This window comes from Anomaloglossus baeobatrachus, chromosome 7 (assembly GCF_048569485.1).
Source record: "Anomaloglossus baeobatrachus isolate aAnoBae1 chromosome 7, aAnoBae1.hap1, whole genome shotgun sequence".
Classification (NCBI taxonomy): Eukaryota; Metazoa; Chordata; class Amphibia; order Anura; family Aromobatidae; genus Anomaloglossus; species Anomaloglossus baeobatrachus.
Window position 1 is genome coordinate 305,583,735 of NC_134359.1, and position 20,891 is coordinate 305,604,625.

The 20,891-nt window shown below is 45.0% G+C and overlaps 1 protein-coding gene across 2 annotated transcripts in view; it reads left to right on the top strand.

Annotated features, from left to right (window-relative positions):
- Positions 1–10,151: 10,151 nt before the first annotated feature.
- The window catches only part of LOC142246575 (uncharacterized), a 55,347-nt gene continuing 44,607 nt past the window's right edge, over positions 10,152–20,891 (top strand). Inside the window, exons 1-4 of one of the 2 annotated variants that reach the window (XM_075319640.1) lie at positions 10,152–10,543; positions 10,663–10,826; positions 11,205–11,227; positions 14,400–14,661. In XM_075319640.1, the coding sequence (XP_075175755.1) occupies positions 10,751–10,826; positions 11,205–11,227; positions 14,400–14,661 (361 nt within the window). In that variant the 5' untranslated portion in view covers positions 10,152–10,543; positions 10,663–10,750. The remainder of the gene's footprint in view (positions 10,544–10,662; positions 10,827–11,204; positions 11,228–14,399; positions 14,662–20,891) is intronic. The other variant, XM_075319641.1, reaches the window with a different exon arrangement.

Sequence of the window (20,891 nt, forward strand, 5' to 3'; positions counted from 1 at the left end):
AAGCTATCGGATGGCATCTCTACATGGACAGCCACGGAAATGGTGTTCAAGCGCCTTCAACTTACAGCTTAGTTGTGGAGTCAGAATTCTTATAAAGACATTTGCCAGATACAACTGTAAATGCAGATTACAGCTTCCGGAAAGATTCAGCAACAGGAAGTGCAGCGTCTGCTCACAGCATGCGGAAATCACCAGTGTGAAGCATCACAGCCCAATATCCCTCAGCACAGATCCTGCTAGGAATCCAGCACACCACATCACTAGACAAATTAGTTCCACTAGTGACGTACCATGTCTGAGGAGAACCCTGCACAGTCTTTGAAAGACTCACAATAATATTAACAAGGTTTAGGTTATGATCCAATGTCCTGTGAAAGTGCTAAACGTTCTACCAAGTCCACTTGGAAAGTTGTGGAGAATTTGGAGTCTGCAAAATACAAGATGTAATCTATAAGGCTTGGCATGCAGCGACTAAAGAGATTTTACCAGGTACCAGGAAATCCCTCCTGTAGGTGCCGAAACACATATGGTACACAGGGGCCACAATACAATGGAGGGACCTGATGCTCGGAAGGCAATAGGGTCACCACCTGTGGCTGTACTCTGCACTCCCTGAGGTCCCTATATGGGTTCTTCCACCCTGTCACTGACCACATTCCTAAGCCCTGGCTTGACCTAAATGCACCCTGGCTAGTGAGCATGCCAGCATGAGCACTAGTATCACGTCTACAATAAAGAAACACAAGGGTAGGAAACCAGACAGGGGAAATAGACATGAAAAGGAAAAACACTCTAAGCAGCTATTATGCAGCTAACATCATAGCTGCAAATGACCCGAGACAGAAGCTTCTTCCAAAGCCTGGCTCCTTTCAAAATGGATCACATAGAGATGAGGTTTCACATTCTATCACCAGCGTCAGATGATAAGACAGGTGACTTTATATAGCGAAGGGAAATGGTAGCAAAAGAACTGTACCTGGGATTAAAGCTACAGACAGCAGCCAGACAGGAAAGGGTGCTTAACCCTTACAGAGCTACAAGCAGGTAGATGTCACTCAAGTACCAGCAGAGGATCTGTAACTAGTAAGGTGCTTTGACCTACTGATTCCAGACTCACCCGAGATCTCCCCAAGCAGGACACACTCATGACAGTACCCCCCTTCTACGAGGGGCCTCGTACCCTCAGGACTGGGCTTATCTGGATGAGATGCATGGTAGGAACATATAAATCTACTGGCATTCACTTCCAATGCTGGTATCCACATCCTTTCCTCAGGACCAAACCCCCTACAGTGCACCAAACAATGATGAGAGCGGCAAACAAAGCAAGAACATAAATTCTTGCTACCTCAAACTCCAAGTTCCCATTAACAATTACTGGAGCCAGTGGTAAGGGTGACGGTTCTACAGATGCAACATGTTTTTTGAGCAATGATGTGTGGAAAATGTTTGGCATGTTAAGTGCTGGGGGTAGCTCAAAACAAAAGGCCACAGGGTTAATAAAAACAATTACCTTGTATCCACTGATGAACCTAGAACCCAGTTGCCAGGATGGAACCTTCAATTTGACATTCCTAATGGCCAATCATGTGAAATCATTCACACCCAGGTCCGGACCTGACAAACATCTTTTGTCAGCCATGCGTTTGTACCTATTCCCTAAGTTTATTCAGTACTTCATGCCACATAAAAAACAGTGACAAAGAAAATCGCTCCTCCCCAGGAACCCCCAAGCACCCTTCCCTACTAAATACGCAAAACTGAGGATAGAACCCGTAGGAACCAAAAAAGGGTGACTTGCCAGTAGACTCCTTGCAATGATTATTTAACACAAATGCAACCAAGGGTAGGGAAGATGATCAATTTTCCTGGTCATGTGACATCTTAGGTAGGTCTCTAAACTCTGATTTAAGTGTTCTGTCTGCCAATTGGATTGGAAATGGAATGCTGAAGAAAGAGACAGATGTACCCCCAGATGAGAACAAAACGCCCTCCAAAATTTAGAGAGAAACTAGGTCCCCCGATCTGACAGCACATCGGAGAGAACCCCGTGAAGCTTCACAATTTCAGAAACAAACATGTGGCGCCCCTGAGGCTTCAGTCGCCACAGAGTATTGCACCCAAATTTGGGTGTAATGCTAAACCCGGTTCCTGAGGAGGTCAGTCCTGGTTTCACCACATTACACACTCAAATACACACCAGGTTGCCCTGTTCCCACTGGGGACTTTGCTAGGGTCGGGTAATTAAAGGGTCGCCGACAGAGAGGCATTTACAGGATGCTCTAAACAGGGGCCCCAGTCCCACTAGCTTAGGACCTGGGAGGGGGGAGGTGCAGCCAGCAGGGGGAGTCAGGAGCCAACACAGCAGTTAGGGAGTTCTCCAGCAGGAGAGCAGCGGAGCAGTCGCATCTCAGGGGTGCTCCAGTGGGAAGGAGGAGAAAGTTCACACAGTTGCCGTGGGGAGAGGGAACTTGCTCCCCTTGGAACCAGCACCACACATGGCGGCAGGACCCTAGGGAAGATCATACTTCACGTTGGTTTTCCAGAATCTTCCTGGACGGGGAAAGTTTCAAGCTTCCCTGACCACACAGCGCCCGACAGCACAGTGCCAGAGAGGATCCGGGTCTCGCATCAAGCTGGACCCCACATCGGAACCGGGGCACCTGCAGATAAGGGAAAAGAGTACATCTCGTGAAACCCGGGGTCCCCTCGTAGCTTCAAGCCAGGGGATCCACAGACAGGCGTTACAAGGAGAAACCCACCGAACACCAAACCGGACTGATCTCTAAAGAGATTCGGGTTCGACGGAGCCCATCATAGTAAGTGACCGGTATTACCTGAGTGAGCGGCATCATACAAAAGTGAGTAAACAACATGTAACTGCAGCCATAGACTCTGACTCTTTATTACCGGTACTGTCACTCCGAACCACCATTATTACTCCCCTCATCATCCTCCCCAGGGCCCGCTCCACCTGTGGAGAGCGATACCATCCCTGGCTACTACTACCATCAGCCTCGGAGGACTGCGACAGCAGCGGCGGCTATTCCCTGGCCACATACCACAGGTGGCATCACGACAATCAGGGCTGTGGAGTCGGAATCGTGGAGTCGGAGCTCATTTTGGTGGAGTCGGAGTCAGTATAAAATGCACCGACTCCTAAAATATATAATAAATTGGGGACAATAGTGTAGAATGTGCTGAATATTTTACTAAATAATAACATTTAGTATAATGCTTATATTTAAGTGAAAAATGTATTGTACAATGTGAACATCAGACATTTTTTTCAGCCTGTTTTTTGGAATAGATTCGTATACCATATGATGTTTATAACAGTATCTTCACTATTTTGCACAGGATCTCAAGTATATCCATTCATTGATTCGTTGTGACAAATAATTGTCAAATATCACCAATCTCACTCATCTTACATTTAGGTGGGTGTTTGTCTGTGACTTTATGTTCAATATATCATGGGTAATTGTTAGGGCCCGGTGGACGGGCAGACCCAGGAGGTGGATCCACTGGGATGAACACCTCACCTAGGGCAAGGTGCCTGGTAGCCGGAGCACTACAGGTAGCAGGACAGTCCGTTCAGAGGAGTGTAGAAGTCCCTGGGACCACGGAGTCACTGAAGGTAGTCCGGGTGACGGAGCTCAGGTTCGGAGGCCAAGATGACGTCAGGCAGAGTCCGGAACCGACGGAGCGAGAAGACGGGTCACCACAGGGATCGGAGATGGTATGAACTGACGGGATGGCAGACCGTCACCGTTCGGGGTTCGGGTATCGTCATAACCGGTTGGCGAGGCAGGAGCGGCTCTAGGAGAGAGATAGGTAAGTATACCACAAAACACAAGGAGACCTGACTCCTAGCTTAGCAAAACACGAAGAACAGGCCCCGCCCACTTGGAAAGGATCTCCCTATATACCCTGTACCTGATTCTTCAATATCCTGTTGGAGGACACTGGCCCTTTAAGAGAGGGTCAATGACCGCGCGCGCGCCCTAATGCGCATGCACGAGGCCCGGGTGCCAGAAGCCAGAGCAGGGAGCGGTGAACAGGAGGCAGGAGAGCCGGGCTGGAGCAGAGTTGCCGACGGGCGCCGGGAGCGGGGACCAGGCTGCCTGGGGACCGCAGGTGATGGGGCATGGAGGCTGTGGAGTGGGGGACGCCTGGCAGAGGAGCCGGGAAGCGAGGCAGGGGAGCCGGGGAGCGTGGCAGGGGAGCCGGAGAGCGTGGCCGGGGAGCCGGGGAGCGTGACAGTAATCCCATACTCTTCTTCAGGCTATTTGATTATATCCAGATGTTTTGTCATGTTGTCATATAATTCATGAATGTATATTTTTCTGCTAAAAAAGTCTTTGTGATAATAAGATTTATGTGATAAATTATGTACGTTTTTTGGCTTTGAAAAAATCATGTTGTATGTTATTGTACATAATGGATGTTGACCATCTGATCTTTTATCTTAGATAAATTCCATTCTTGACAAAGACCGTAAAACACACGGTCGAAACGTTGGATGAAATTTGAAAAATTGTTTTGATCCTTGCACAAATAAATATACATTTGAAGCATCACAAGCATCTCTATTTTCTCATTTTTCATTGAGTGTGCCAGAGTTTTCTCCATTTATTGTACGTTCTTTTTCTCTGAGCACCTACTACTTACACAGTGAGCCAGGTATAACCACTACTATGGGTCCATGCCTGCATGGACCGCACACAGAGTATGTCCATGTTCAGCACGTATGGTCCGTGTCCGTTTTTCATCAAAATATTTGAAACACTTGTTAAGGCCCAGTCACACACAACGACTTACCAGTGATCCCGAAAACGATGCGACCTGATAGGGATCGCAGGTAAGTCGCTGGGAGGTCGCAGGTGAGATGTCACACAGCCAGATCTTACCAGCGATGCAGGAACAATACAGGTGGCAGTGGCGACCTGTATAACGATCTCAGCAGTCACTGTGACCCTGTCACACAGCGTCACACACAGCGATGTGTCCTGCCCAGCAGGATGTCACCTTTGAAGAAAATGACCTGGACCATTCAGCAACGACTAGAGATCTCACAGCAGGGGCCTGATCGCTGGTAGCTGTCACACATAACGAGATCGCTAACGGGATCGCTACTGCTTCACCAAAACGGTGACTCAGCTGCGATCTCGCTAGCGATCTCGTTATGTGTGACAGTACCTTTACCAATCTATCAGGTCAATTGATGGCCATTTATTCTGACGCCAAACATACATTTCCTGTCTCATTTGCACGCCAGACGATAATCTAGAAGATAGTGAGGAAGCCCAGTCAGCAGTCTTATCAGCTACAGCTACCTCTGCTTCCGAGATGGAGCCTACCTCATATCAACAACCAACAATCCCCAACACCAGCCAGACGCAGAAGAAATGTCCTCTGATTTGGGTTTGGGAACAAGTCAATCCACTAATGTAATTGCAGGCCAGTCTACAGGGCAACAAAGTGGCCCTTCACCAGTTCTTGCAGAGAGTAGTCCACTGCAACATGCAGGCCCACAGCCAAGAATATCAACTAATACCATGCGCACAGTAGCACAATCTATCCGTGGTCGCAGACATAGGCGTTATGAAGATTTACGTTCCCTGCCAGATATCATTGATACCAGAATAATACACATGATGAATTCACTGATACCAGAGAGTGATGGAGAGAGATTTTGCCGCTCCCTTTCTCCCTCTCTTGCATTGGTTCATGCTGATAGGCAGGACAGGTTAAGGGCGTCCTTAATAACACTGATATCTGCTACCCAACGTGAGCCCGAACCCATATATTGTTTTGAAGTGATTGAGCAATGGAGAGCTAATCCACGTGGTCCACACACAAACACAACCCAACAAACTGTGGAAACCCAAACAGATGAACATTACTCTAATTCACAACTAAATACTGTAGTGCAACAAACACATATACAGTGTCCATCTTCTTCTATGGGAAGTGATGTACAAATTAGGCCAACAATTGTCCCACATAAAACTGGTATATTAATGACACAAAGGCCATATCAACAGCCATCATTTAACCCACAAGGCCCACAGCAGACACCAATACAATCATCTGTCATCTATCCAAGTAATGTTAGTAATGCTCATAGACTACCTCAAATGATTCAACAACCAACATCCTACCATGGGCCTAATAATCCACAACAACAGTACTTTCAACATCAGACTTACCCCCCTAACTACACATACACACATACTCAGCCTCTTCCAACACATCAATATGTACCACCTACACTTGGTCTTCCATCTGCTCAAACAACTGCATCATTATTTGTCCCTAGTACAACAACTGTTACTAGTGGAAACAGTGATCAGTCACTCACTACAACATCTACTGTTGTGCAGCAAACATATTCTGTAGATGTCAATGCAATGGAGACTACACAGGAAAGCATCACTAGCCTAGAGGATTTAGTTGACTAATAATGTGATTAAGTATGTTTTGTTAAACATTTTGTTATGTTTTCAGGGTTTTAGATGGTCTCAAAACATAACAAAATGTTTAACATTAATTTCTCCTAAAGCATGGGACAATTTTAGACATTATGTTTATTACATTTCAAAAAAAGGTAAATCTATCACTTCATATCCATGACCGGCCTGTAAAACTGTTGCTTAGCTCTGGACATGGTGTTTAGTCAATCCCTTACACCAAACTGGGTTCCTATAAAAAATGCACGCACATAAACTACTACACTAACATTCAAACACCTTTATTACTAAAAATTATGCAGTATCTGCATATGGTCTGGTCCCATACTTGTATTCCAACAGTGTCAAACAAATCATGTTTGTGTGACATTATTGCATAATACAGTATGGTGTTTTGTATGGGCGTATGTCCCTGACAAAATACTTTATTAATAATAATAGAATACATTGTGTGATGCAAAAGAAAAAAGACATACATAGGTATAATAAACAATCTGGACTACTAATTTTGAAATGAAAATGCATATTTTTTATTACCCAGGTACATTCAGTAGTAATGTCACTGACAAAACAAGATTTACTAAGTATTTGCCCAAATGAAGCCAAAAAAAAAAAAAATTCATATCTCACACATGAAAAACACCAAGTACACCCTAAAAAACCTATGTATGGTGATTTCTTCTTTTGTATCACATATGTGTTTGTAATTATGTTACCAAAATAACACCATATATAACAATGTCAAGTTCAAACATGACTATGGAGAATTAAACTAAAATAATCTTTAAACTGATTCCTCACTTGTTGTCCAGAAGTGGACAAATTGGTTCTAACAGTACCATTATTTACAAATGGTGCATTTAAAACAGGCAAGTCTTCCATGTCTTCGTCATTGCTCTCATGTAATCTACAGTAATTATGTAGCACTACTGTAGCTTTAATGACAGCCTTGACGGTGGTTGGTTGGAGTTGTATGGTGGTTTGATAAATGCACCATCTTGAGGCCATAATGCCAAAGGCACGTTCCACATAGCAACGTGCTCTTGCCAAGTTGCTATTAAATTGGGATTTTGATCTGTCCAGCCCCCTTCTGGGATATGGACGCATCAAATGCCTCGACAAGGCAAACCCCTGATCTGCAACCATGACAAAAGGTAAAATAGGCCCATTAGTACCAGGCAATGGTCTTGGTGCAGGCACTCTTAAACTATCAGACATTAATCGTCTTGCTAAACGTGAGCTTCTGAAAATGCGTGCATCTGAGGCACTGCCATAGGCCCCAATATCAGCAAAAACAAAGCAGTAGTTTGTATCTACCATTGCCAATATAACTACAGAAAAAAACTTATGATAATTATAATATCTTGATGCAGAGTTAGGTGGTTTCTTCACTCTATTGTGCTTTCCGTCAATGACGCCTAAACAATTTGGGAAAGATGTTTTCTCTAAAAATTCATCTGAAATGCGCCTCCAATCCTGTGATGTATGCTGCTGCATGACATGATGCCTAAGGGTCTCCCATAGCACAGTGCAGGTATGCAGGATAATCTTGCCTATTGTAGACCTTCCCAGTAAGAATTAGAAATGTAGACTGCTGATGGATTGCCCAGTTGCAAGGTAACTGAAAATGAAACAGAACAAGACATTACTTTGTGTAATCATTCCAATTGTTTTACAATACAAATATTTGTGTCATGCAATGGCTGCCAACATACTCTGTATGACTATATTTTGTTGAATTTTTGTTGTTGAAACATATTTCTTGATATTTACTTTCCATATTGGAAACAAATACAATAATCTGTTTAATAAACAAGAATGTTTGCAGTTAGTCTCTTGTTTCTTAATTCTCTGTAACAATAGGATGGTATGTGTAAGCAATCAAACCATTTTCAGGGTTTACAATGAGGTTATGTGGTCGATATGAATTTTAGGCAACCATAGAAGTTACGATTTCATAAAAGCATAGTTTAGCTGAATGCATGCTTTTCAGTTTTTACATATTTTCAAAATTGTTTTTTTAAAAAAAACATAAAAATAACAAAACCTACCATAAAGTCACCAACAGTCGTTCCTCAGGGGAGATGCTGAGGCGCATAGAGGTGTCCTGATGCTTCAAACGATTATACACAAGGCCAAGGATGTTGTGAAATGAATTCATGGTGAGATGGCAGTAGGCTTGGAATTTTGCAGGAAATTTCCGCATTTCAGCATAGAGAATATTAAAATGCTCATGTGTTTTCCTGAGCTTCACAAGGGGGTGGATCCACATCCTTCTCTCCAGTGCTGGCTCTTCTTCAATCATATGTCGCCTAACCCCAAATCTCCTAGATATCAACCACAGCAAATACATGGTTGCTTCATTGGAGAGAGACATGTTGGAGTGTGTATGATGTGTTAAAGAGCCCAAAAGCCTTGTTTTCACTGGGTTTTTAAACGAAAAAAGTAAATTGCTATGTTAATTGTTCAATTAAACACAAGTGCAGCACATCATGATGGGTTAACAAGGGTAGTGATGGTATAATACGGTTGTAAAATAACGTACCGCACACGGACAACACACGTGCGTATTTTATGGCAATACGGACATCCCACACGTACACACGGCTCGCATACGCCATCACACGGATGCCATACGTACCGGAGAAACGCCCCAAAAAAACGGAACACGGACCCGAAAAACGGACCGTGTCACATGTATGTTTTTTTATGCGAAAGTGTGTTTTAGGCCTGAAAGAGCAGCAAAACCATTGGAGCTGTCATCCACTGGGATCAGAGACATTTCTTATGTCAGCATTTAACCCATTCAATACTACAATACATCATAGTTTCAGCACTGTACAAGGGTGGTATCCTCAGCCTGGGGTTGATTATTGATACTGGTGTAATATGGTGTCCAGTGCCCGGACCTATATGGTGACTTGGGATATTGCAATGTTTGTGTTTTTACTGTATTGTATTTTTGTATGGTATCCTCTCCTGTGTAATATGGCCGGCTGCCATTGGGTGTCACTGGTTCCCGGGTCCCTTAGTGAGAAGGGATGGATAGGGAGTGACAGGGCAGCAGGGGTTAAGAGGGGGGGAGGAGAGTCCCCAGCACAGGAGGATATAGGAAAGGAGCTTCCTGTTTTGAGACAGATAGGAGAAGGATGAGAGAGTAAAAAGGACAGGACAAGAGATTAGGACCTGCAGGGTCAGGACGAAGCAGAGTGGAGTGGATAGTGTGGAGGTGACAGATACAAGGCTGACGAAGTAAGAAAAGAGGAGTTTATAGAGAAAAAGGGAGCTTACTGCAGTGAAGTGTAAGACCAGTGAAGCAGGAGGTGGGCGCCCCTTCCTTAGGTCGGCATCTTTCAGTAATTGAGGGAAAATCGTTGCAGCAGGAGGGCATCAAGGGAGTCCATCCATCTGTCGAAGCCGAGCCGAATGATCCACCATCATGCTGATGGATTGTGTCAAGGACAAGAGAATAAGTCACCTCAAATTTCAGCACCAAATCTGCATCTCTTAAAAAACAGCCAAGAAGTGCATCAGAAATTAAACATGGCGGTGAGAAAGCCCAGTGTTCCCCCCATGCACACATGACGGCTCATTCTAGAAGGACTGATACATTTTAAGCTTTTTTACATTTTTTATCTCAGCTGTTACACCTGTGAGTAAAGTCGATATGGTTTTATCAGCTTTGCTGGTGAAGGAGCTGAAGGGACACATGGACCTTGACCTGAAAATGACAATCAAACTCGAAACATCCTACAATAAATTGGTGCCTAAGGTCACTCAGCCTGAGCCAAGGCAGAGGCGTTGTCTCAGATCCGGGAACACTAAAGAAGAGATATGAGGTGAATGACGGAAGGCCTGGTGTAACACTGCGGGAGCTGTGTGCAGGTACAAGGGGCCTTATAAATTACAGATTTTCGGGTTTGTCTTGGAAAATAAACGAGGGACAAGACACGGGAACTGCCCAGGAATCTGAAGACCTCAGGAAAGAGAAAACAACACCACCATATGGACCTACAGATGCAGTGAGAAGCCAGAGGTGTTCTCCATCCGAGAAGATCACATGGTAGGTGAGGACCTTATTATAAGTTTTCCATGGGGGCCCAGGAGCTTCACCATCACTTCTGTACAATTATTATATTTCTCTAATATCATATTTACTAACATAAGATACAAACTTGTATTTTAGAACATCCCCAGTCTGATAGGAAACCACTGCTGAACTGACGTTGGTCTTGAGACGAGGACGGAGCTGAGTGGATCTGGGGATTAAAGCCATGTACTTCGAAAATATGGGGGAGCTGATGTGCCAGAAACTGAATAAGTTAAAGGAGATCATGGAGCAGACGAAAGGTGGGTCCTGTAAGATAGCGACGTTCTGACCACTGTGTAATGTGCCCATATTTCATGTGATCTTATAGTGTTATCGAGCCTTGTCTGTTCTTGTGGTCACATGTCAGAACAAGGTCCTCTTTAGGGTTGTGACTCGTAGAATCACGATTGTTCATGCCCTTCTAATCATTCTCATCCTTCCACAATGTCATGTACATGGATCACTACAGGGTCACGATATCACTCGACCTTCAGTTTCCACCATCCAGAGGGAGGGTCACATTTTCCACAATCCTAAAACCTCTTCTGCTCTAGTGCTCCTAATGATGGAGCCCAGAACTTGTCAATGTACAATACATGGTAAATTTACTTTATTATTGTCTCTTTTTTGCTTTTCAGGGCTTTCAAAGGGGAAGAAATCGGTAAGATTCAGATTTATTGAAAAGTTCTGGGAGATCGATTCTCCAAAACATGGATCCTTTTGATTTGCTCCAGATCTCTGACCTGAGGGATCCATTTTTCTTCGTAGTAAAGATCTGATGTCACCTTAACTATTATGGAAACTTCTCCACCTACAAATGTTACTACCAATCATTCCCTCTTTTCAGTTTTCCTCCCCATTATTTAACTTTCCATATGGCCCCAATGTGATAAAGCTGTGACATTATAGATATTGTATTTTATTACATATAATCATCAAAGGAAAGGTTCTGGGCCAATGTTTCAGCCTTGCAGGGCTTTTCTAAAGCCTTTTATCACTACCATGTCCAAATGTGATGGAGACAAGAGGCAAGAGGTTCCTTCTAGTAATATTACAGTGGTGTTGAGGACCAAGAGTGACCCACTAATAATGGACCTCAGTATGGAGGGACTAGAGTTCTTAGAATACTTAGGGCTGATTCATTAAGACTTATGTTTCATAGGCCATTCTTCCTGAGGGATGTGCTGGACTAAGATGCAACTAATTAAGAGACACTTAATGTATTAGGCTCATCTTATCACCTCTGAACCTCGCCCGAAATGTTGCTCCAGTTAGAGATTGATGTAACATTTCTGGGATAAGTTACTCTACAACTTTTGAGGAATTTATCAGGTACACATCACCATGCTCCATCTCTCCCAATTTCCGTCTCTCCCATGCTCCGCCTCTCGCATGGTCCATCTCTCGCATGTTCCGTCTCTACCATGTGCCATCTCTCCCATGCTCCGTCTCTCCCAATTTCCGTCTCTCCCAATTTCCGTCTCTCCCATGCTCCACCTCTCCCATGCTTCGTCTCTCCCATGCTCCGTCTCTCCCATGCTCCATCTCTCCCATGCTCCATCTCTCCCATGCTCCGCCTCTCGCATGCTCCATCTCTCCTATGTTCCGTCTCTCCCATGCTCTGCCTCTCCCATGCTCCATCTCTCCCATGTTCCGTCTCTCCCATGCTCTGCCTCTCCCATGCTCCATCTCTCCCATGTTCCGTCTTTCCCATGCTCCATCTCTCCCATGCTCTGCCTATCCCATGCTCCATCTCTCCCATGTTCCGTCTCTCCCATGCTCCATCTTTCCCATGTTCCGTCTCTCATGCTCCGTCTCTCCCATGTTCCTTCTCTCCCATGTTCCGTCTCTCCCATGCTCCATCTCTCCCATGCGCCATCTCTCCCATGCTCCATCTCTCCCATGCTCCATCTCTCCCATGTTCCGTCTCTCCCATGCTCCATCTCTCCCATGCTCCATCTCTCCCATGTGCCGCCTCTCCCATGCTCCATCTCTCCCATGTTCCGTCTCTCCAATGCTCCGCGTCTCCCATGCACCATCTCTCCCAATTTCCGTCTCTCATGCTCCATCTCTCCCATGTTCCTTCTCTCCCATGTTCCGTCTCTCCCATGCTCCATCTCTCCAATGCTTCATCTCTCCCATGCGCCGCCTGTACAATGCTCCATCTCTCCCATGCTCCATCTCTCCCATACTCCATCTCTTCCATGTTCCATCTCTCCCATGTTCCATCTCTCCCATGTTCCGTCTCTCCCATGCTCCATCTCTCCCATGCTCCATCTCTCCCATACTCCATCTCTCCCATACTCCATCTCTCCCATGTTCCGTCTCTCATGCTCCATCTCTCCCATGTTCCGTCTCTCCCATGCTCTGCCTCTCCCATGCTCCATCTCTCCCATGTTCCGTCTTTCCCATGCTCCATCTCTCCCATGCTCTGCCTATCCCATGCTCCATCTCTCCCATGTTCCGTCTCTCCCATGCTCCATCTTTCCCATGTTCCGTCTCTCATGCTCCGTCTCTCCCATGTTCCTTCTCTCCCATGTTCCGTCTCTCCCATGCTCCATCTCTCCCATGCGCCATCTCTCCCATGCTCCATCTCTCCCATGCTCCATCTCTCCCATGTTCCGTCTCTCCCATGCTCCATCTCTCCCATGCTCCATCTCTCCCATGTGCCGCCTCTCCCATGCTCCATCTCTCCCATGTTCCGTCTCTCCAATGCTCCGCGTCTCCCATGCACCATCTCTCCCAATTTCCGTCTCTCATGCTCCATCTCTCCCATGTTCCTTCTCTCCCATGTTCCGTCTCTCCCATGCTCCATCTCTCCAATGCTTCATCTCTCCCATGCGCCGCCTGTACAATGCTCCATCTCTCCCATGCTCCATCTCTCCCATACTCCATCTCTTCCATGTTCCATCTCTCCCATGTTCCATCTCTCCCATGTTCCGTCTCTCCCATGCTCCATCTCTCCCATACTCCATCTCTCCCATACTCCATCTCTCCCATGCTCCATCTCTCCCATGTTCTGTCTCTCCCATGCTCCATCATTCCCATGTTCCGTCTCTCCCATGCTCCATCTCTCCCATGTTCCGTCTCTCCCATGCTCCATCTCTCCCATGTTCCGTCTCTCCCATGCTCCGCATCTCCCATGCACCATCTCTCCCATGCTCCGCGTCTCCCATGCACCATCTCTCCCATGTTTTGTCTCTACCATCCTCCGTCTCTCCCATGTTCTGTCTCTACCATGCTCCGTCTCTCCCATGCTCCATCATTCCCATGCTCCGTCTTGCCCATGCTCCGTCTCTCCTATGCTCCATCTCTCTCATGCTCCATCTCTCCCATGCTCCGCGTCTCCCATGCACCATATCTCTCATGCTCCATCTCTCCCATGCTCCGCGTCTCCCATGCACCATATCTCAAATGCTCCATCTCTCCCATGCTCCGCGACTCCCATGCACCATATCTCAAATGCTCCATCTCTCCCATGCTCCGCCTCTCTCATGTTCTGTCTTGCCAAAGCTCCATCATTCCCATGCTCCATCCACTTTGGTGGAGTTGTGAAGACTTATGCAGCAGAGTTTTGTGGCTTTTTAAAATGTTTTATGACAAAAATGTGGCAAAACACTTTTGTGGATAAAGTTATATGAGCACAGAAGAATTATTAATATCCCATATTGTGTAGCAAAAGCAGTGAGACTGTGCTGCTGAACGTCTGAAGCTTCATGGGGCGTCCCACGGTGACTACTGGACCCCAAGATTAAGCAGAATAACTCTTATCACATGTCTATGCCATCACTATAATAAGTGTGCAGCTTGTATAATGTTCTGTGCTGTTCTAGAGCCAGCCGTGGTTAGGACACAACGTCGTCGTCATCGCCGATCTCGAGCTGGATGACGTCCACTGGTTGGTTACAATCCTTGATTCTCTGCACTTCAAAGAACAAGTCAAGAAGACGAACTTCATCAATATCAGTACCATCAAGGAAAAGAACTGGGAAAAGCAGAGCGCTGAGTACACCTTCCTCATCTACGTACACAGAGAATATGACAGCACACAGAACGCATCACCCACTCCGAGGGTTAAGTCACTGTCACTGCAAGGTAAGAGGCGTCTATGGACCAAATGCTCTAAGATGGTCAAGAGGAGGCATTATGCCATCATGTCTAACACTGGCAGGGAAAAAAGTCCTAAACATGGAGTAATGAGCCCATAATGCTAGATATACAGTGGGAACGGAAAGTATTCAAACCCGTTTACATTTTTCACTCTTTGTTTCATTACCGCCATTTGATAAATTCCAAAAAAGTTCATTGCTTTTTCTCAGTAATGTACACTCTGCACCCCATCCCCCATCCACCATCCCCCATCTTGACAGAAAACAACAAATGTAGAAATTTTTGCAATTTTATGAAACAAGAAAACCTGAAATATCCCATAGTCATAAGTATTCAGCCCCTTTGCTCAGTATATCACATGGTCATAAGTATTCAGCCCCTTTGCTCAGTATATCACATGGTCATAAGTATTCAGCCCCTTTGCTCAGTATTGAGTAGAGGCACCCTCCCTTTTGAGCTAGTACAGCCATGAGCCTTCTTGGGATCCTGGATTTGGGGATTCTCGGCCGTTCTTCCTTGCAGATCCTCTCCAGTTCTGTCAGGTTGGATGGTAAATGTTGGTGCACGCCATTTTCAGGTCCATCCAGAGATGCTCAATTGGGTTTAGGTCAGGGCTCTGGCTGGGCTTGTCAGGAATGGTCACAGAGTTGTTCTGAAGCCGCTCCTTTGTTATTTTAGCTGTGTGCTTAGGGTCATTGTCTTGTTGGAAGGTGAACCTTCGGCCAAGTCTGAGGTCCAGAGCGTCTGGAAGAGGTTTTCTTCCAGGATATCTCTGTACTTGGCCGCATTCATCTTTCCTTCAATTGTCACCAGTTGTCCTGTCCCTGCCCCCATAGCATGATGCTGCCACCACCATGTCACACTGTGGGGATTGTATTGAGCAGGTGATGAGCAGTGCCTGGTTTTCTCCACACATACCACTTAGAATTATCACCAGAAATTTCTATCTTCGTCTCATCAGACCAGAGAATCTTATTTCTCATAGTCTGGGAGTCCTTCATGTTTTTTTTTTGCAAACTCTATGCGGCTTTCATATGTCTTGCACTGAGGAAAGGCTTCCGTTGGGTTCACTCTGCCATAAAGGCACGACTGGTGGAGGCTGCAGTGATAAGTGACTTTTGGAACTTTCTCCCATCTCCCTACTGCATCTCTGGAGCTCAGCCACAGTGATCTTGGGGTTCTTCTTTACCTCTCACCAAGGCTCTTCTCCCATGATTGCTCAGTTTGGCTGGACGGCCGGGTCTAGGAAGAGTTCTGCTGGTCCCAAACTTCTTCCATTTAAGGATTATTGAGGCCACTGTGCTCTTAGGAACCTTGAGAACTGCAGAAATTCTTTTGTAACCTTGGCCAGATCTGTGCCTTGCCACAATTCTGTCTCTGAGCTCCTTGGGAAGTTCCTTTGGCCTCATGATTCTCATTTGGTGTGACCTGCAGTGTGAGCTGTGAGGTGTTATATAGACAGGTGTGCGCCTTTCCAAATCACGTCCTATCAGTGTAATTACACACAGCTGGACTCCAATGAAGGAGGAGAACCATCTCAAGGAGGATCACAAGGAAATGGACAGCATGGGACTTACATATGAGTGTCTGAGCAAAGGGGCTGAATACTTATCACTATGTGTTATACTGAGCAAAAGGGCTGAATACTTATCACCATGTGTTATACCGAGGAAAGGGGCTGAATACTTATAAACCATGTGTTATACCGAGGAAAGGGGCTGAATACTTATCACCATGTGTTATACTGAGCAAAAGGGCTGAATACTTATCACCATGTGTTATACCGAGGAAAGGGGCTGAATACTTATCACCATGTGTTATACCGAGGAAAGGGGCTGAATACTTATCACTATGGGATATTTCAGTTTTTCTTGTTTAATAAATTTGCAAAAAATTCTACATTTCTTTTTTTTCTGTCAAGATGGGGGATGGGAGCAGAGTGTACATTAATGAGAATTTACCAAATGGCTGCAATGAAACAGAGTGAAAAATGTAAAGGGGTGTGAATACTTTCCGTACCCACTGTATAGTCTTCTCCACCAGTCCATGGTGTTTTCTTCTGATCCAGTGGAAGGCAGGACAGCAGTGGAGGTCTCCACAGGAAGGATGGAGAAGGAATCTAACTGAAAGGATATCTTTTCTATCCTTTCCTTTTACCTTCTCTTATTTTCTTTTCTCTTTTTTTGTCTTCTTTCTTTTTTATTCTGCTGTCTGTATTAGTAGCAACTGACCTGTTCCCATTATTACTGACTTATCTATGTTATGAGCATGCTCTGTGCCATGTACAGAGGTCACTGTGCAGAGAAGGAACTGACCTGTTCCCATTATTACTGACTTATCTATGTTATGAGCATGCTCTGTGCCATGTACAGAGGTCACTGTGCAGAGAAGGAACTGACCTGTTCCCATTATTACTGACTTCTCTATGTTATAAACATGCTCTGTGCCATGTACAGAGATCACTGTGCAGAGAAGGAACTGACCTGTTACCATTATTACTGACTTCTCTATGTTATGAGCATGCTCTGTGCCATGTACAGAGATCACTGTGCAGAGAAGGAACTGACCTGTTACCATTATTACTGACTTCTCTATGTTATGAGCATGCTCTGTGCCATGTACAGAGATCACTGTACAGAGAAGGAACTGACCTGTTTCCATTATTACTGACTTATCTATGTTATGAGCATGCTCTGTGCTATGTACAGAGGTCACTGTGCAGAGAAGGAACTGACCTGTTCCCATTATTACTGACTTATCTATGTTATGAGCATGCTCTGTGCCATGTACAGAGGTCACTGTGCAGAGAAGGAACTGACCTGTTCCCATTATTACTGACTTATCTATGTTATGAGCATGCTCTGTGCCATGTACAGAGGTCACTGTGCAGAGAAGGAACTGACCTGTTCCCATTATTACTGACTTATCTATGTTATGAGCATGCTCTGTGCCATGTACAGAGGTCACTGTGCAGAGAAGGAACTGACCTGTTCCCATTATTACTGACTTCTTTATGTTATGAGCATGCTCTGTGCCATGTACAGAGGTCACTGTGCAGAGAAGGAACTGACCTGTTCCCATTATTACTGACTTCTCTATGTTATGAACATGCTCTGTGCCATGTACAGAGGTCACTGTGCAGAGAAGGAACTGACCTGTTCCCATTATTACTGACTTATCTATGTTATGAACATGCTCTGTGCCATGTACAGAGGTCACTGTGCAGAGAAGGAACTGACCTGTTCCCATTATTACTGACTTCTCTATGCTATGAGCATGCTCTGTGCCATGTACAGAGGTCACTGTGCAGAGAAGGAACTGACCTGTTCCCATTATTACTGACTTCTTTATGTTATGAGCATGCTCTGTGCCATGTACAGAGATCACTGTGCAGAGAAGGAACTGACCTGTTCCCATTATTACTGACTTATCTATGTTATGAGCATGCTCTGTGCCATGTACAGAGGTCACTGTGCAGAGAAGGAACTGACCTGTTTCCATTATTACTGACTTATCTATGTTATGAGCATGCTCTGTGCCATGTACAGAGGTCACTGTGCAGAGAAGGAACTGACCTGTTACCATTATTACTGACTTCTCTATGTTATGAGCATGCTCTGTGCCATGTACAGAGATCACTGTGCAGAGAAGGAACTGACCTGTTCCCATTATTACTGACTTATCTATGTTATGAGCATGCTCTGTGCCATGTACAGAGGTCACTGTGCAGAGAAGGAACTGACCTGTTTCCATTATTACTGACTTATCTATGTTATGAACATGCTCTGTGCCATGTACAGAGATCACTGTGCAGAGAAGGAACTGACCTGTTCCCATTATTACTGACTTATCTATGTTATGAGCATGCTCTGTGCCATGTACAGAGGTCACTGTGCAGAGAAGGAACTGACCTGTTCCCATTATTACTGACTTATCTATGTTATGAACATGCTCTGTGCCATGTACAGAGATCACTGTGCAGAGAAGGAACTGACCTGTTCCCATTATTACTGACTTATCTATGTTATGAGCATGCTCTGTGCCATGTACAGAGGTCACTGTGCAGAGAAGGAACTGACCTGTTACCATTATTACTGACTTATCTATGTTATGAGCATGCTCTGTGCCATGTACAGAGATCACTGTGCAGAGAAGGAACTGACCTGTTCCCATTATTACTGACTTCTCTATGTTATGAGCATGCTCTGTGCCATGTACAGAGGTCACTGTGCAGAGAAGGAACTGACCTGTTACCATTATTACTGACTTATCTATGTTATGAGCATGCTCTGTGCCATGTACAGAGGTCACTGTGCAGAGAAGGAACTGACCTGTTCCCATTATTACTGACTTCTCTATGTTATGAACATGCTCTGTGCCATGTACAGAGATCACTGTGCAGAGAAGGAACTGACCTGTTCCCATTATTACTGACTTCTCTATGTTATGAACATGCTCTGTGCCATGTACAGAGATCACTGTGCAGAGAAGGAACTGACCTGTTCCCATTATTACTGACTTCTCTATGTTATGAACATGCTCTGTGCCATGTACAGAGATCACTGTGCAGAGAAGGAACTGACCTGTTCCCATTATTACTGACTTATCTATGTTATGAGCATGCTCTGTGCCATGTACAGAGGTCACTGTGCAGAGAAGGAACTGACCTGTTCCCATTATTACTGACTTATCTATGTTATGAGCATGCTCTGTGCCATGTACAGAGATCACTGTGCAGAGAAGGAACTGACCTGTTCCCATTATTACTGACTTATCTATGTTATGAGCATGCTCTGTGCCATGTACAGAGGTCACTGTGCAGAGAAGGAACTGACCTGTTCCCATTATTACTGACTTCTCTATGTTATGAGCATGCTCTGTGCTATGTACAGAGGTCACTGTGCAGAGAAGGAACTGACCTGTTCCCATTATTACTGACTTATCTATGTTATGAGCATGCTCTGTGCCATGTACAGAGATCACTGTGCAGAGAAGGAACTGACCTGTTCCCATTATTACTGACTTATCTATGTTATGAGCATGCTCTGTGCCATGTACAGAGATCACTGTGCAGAGAAGGAACTGACCTGTTCCCATTATTACTGACTTCTCTATGCTATGAGCATGCTCTGTGCCATGTACAGAAGTCACTGTGCAGAGAAGGAACTGACCTGTTCCCATTATTACTGACTTATCTATGTTATGAGCATGCTCTGTGCCATGTACAGAGGTCACTGTGCAGAGAAGGAACTGACCTGTTACCATTATTACTGACTTATCTATGTTATGAGCATGCTCTGTGCCATGTACAGAGATCACTGTGCAGAGAAGGAACTGACCTGTTCCCATTATTACTGACTTCTCTATGTTATGAACATGCTCTGTGCCATGTACAGAGATCACTGTGCAGAGAAGGAACTGACCTGTTCCCATTATTACTGACTTCTCTATGTTATGAACATGCTCTGTGCCATGTACAGAGATCACTGTGCAGAGAAGGAACTGACCTGTTCCCATTATTACTGACTTCTCTATGTTATGAACATGCTCTGTGCCATGTACAGAGATCACTGTGCAGAGAAGGAACTGACCTGTTACCATTATTACTGACTTCTCTATGTTATGAGCATGCTCTGTGCCATGTACAGAGATCACTGTGCAGAGAAGGAACTGACCTGTTCCCATTATTACTGACTTATCTATGTTATGAGCATGCTCTGTGCCATGTACAGAGATCACTGTGCAGAGAAGGAACTGACCTGTTCCCATTATTACTGACTTCTCTATGTTATGAACATGCTCTGTGCCATGTACAGAGATCACTGTGCAGAGAAGGAACTGACCTGTTCCCATTATTACTGACTTCTCTATGTTATGAACATGCTCTGTGCCATGTACAGAGGTCACTGTGCAGAGAAGGAACTGACCTGTTCCCATTATTACTGACTTCTCTATGTTATGAACATGCTCTGTGCCATGTACAGAGATCACTGTGCAGAGAAGGAACTGACCTGTTACCATTATTACTGACTTCTCTATGCTATGAGCATGCTCTGTGCCATGTACAGAGGTCACTGTGCAGAGAAGGAACTGACCTGTTCCCATTATTACTGACTTATCTATGTTATGAGCATGCTCTGTGCCATGTACAGAGGTCACTGTGCAGAGAAGGAACTGACCTGTTTCCATTATTACTGACTTATCTATGTTATGAA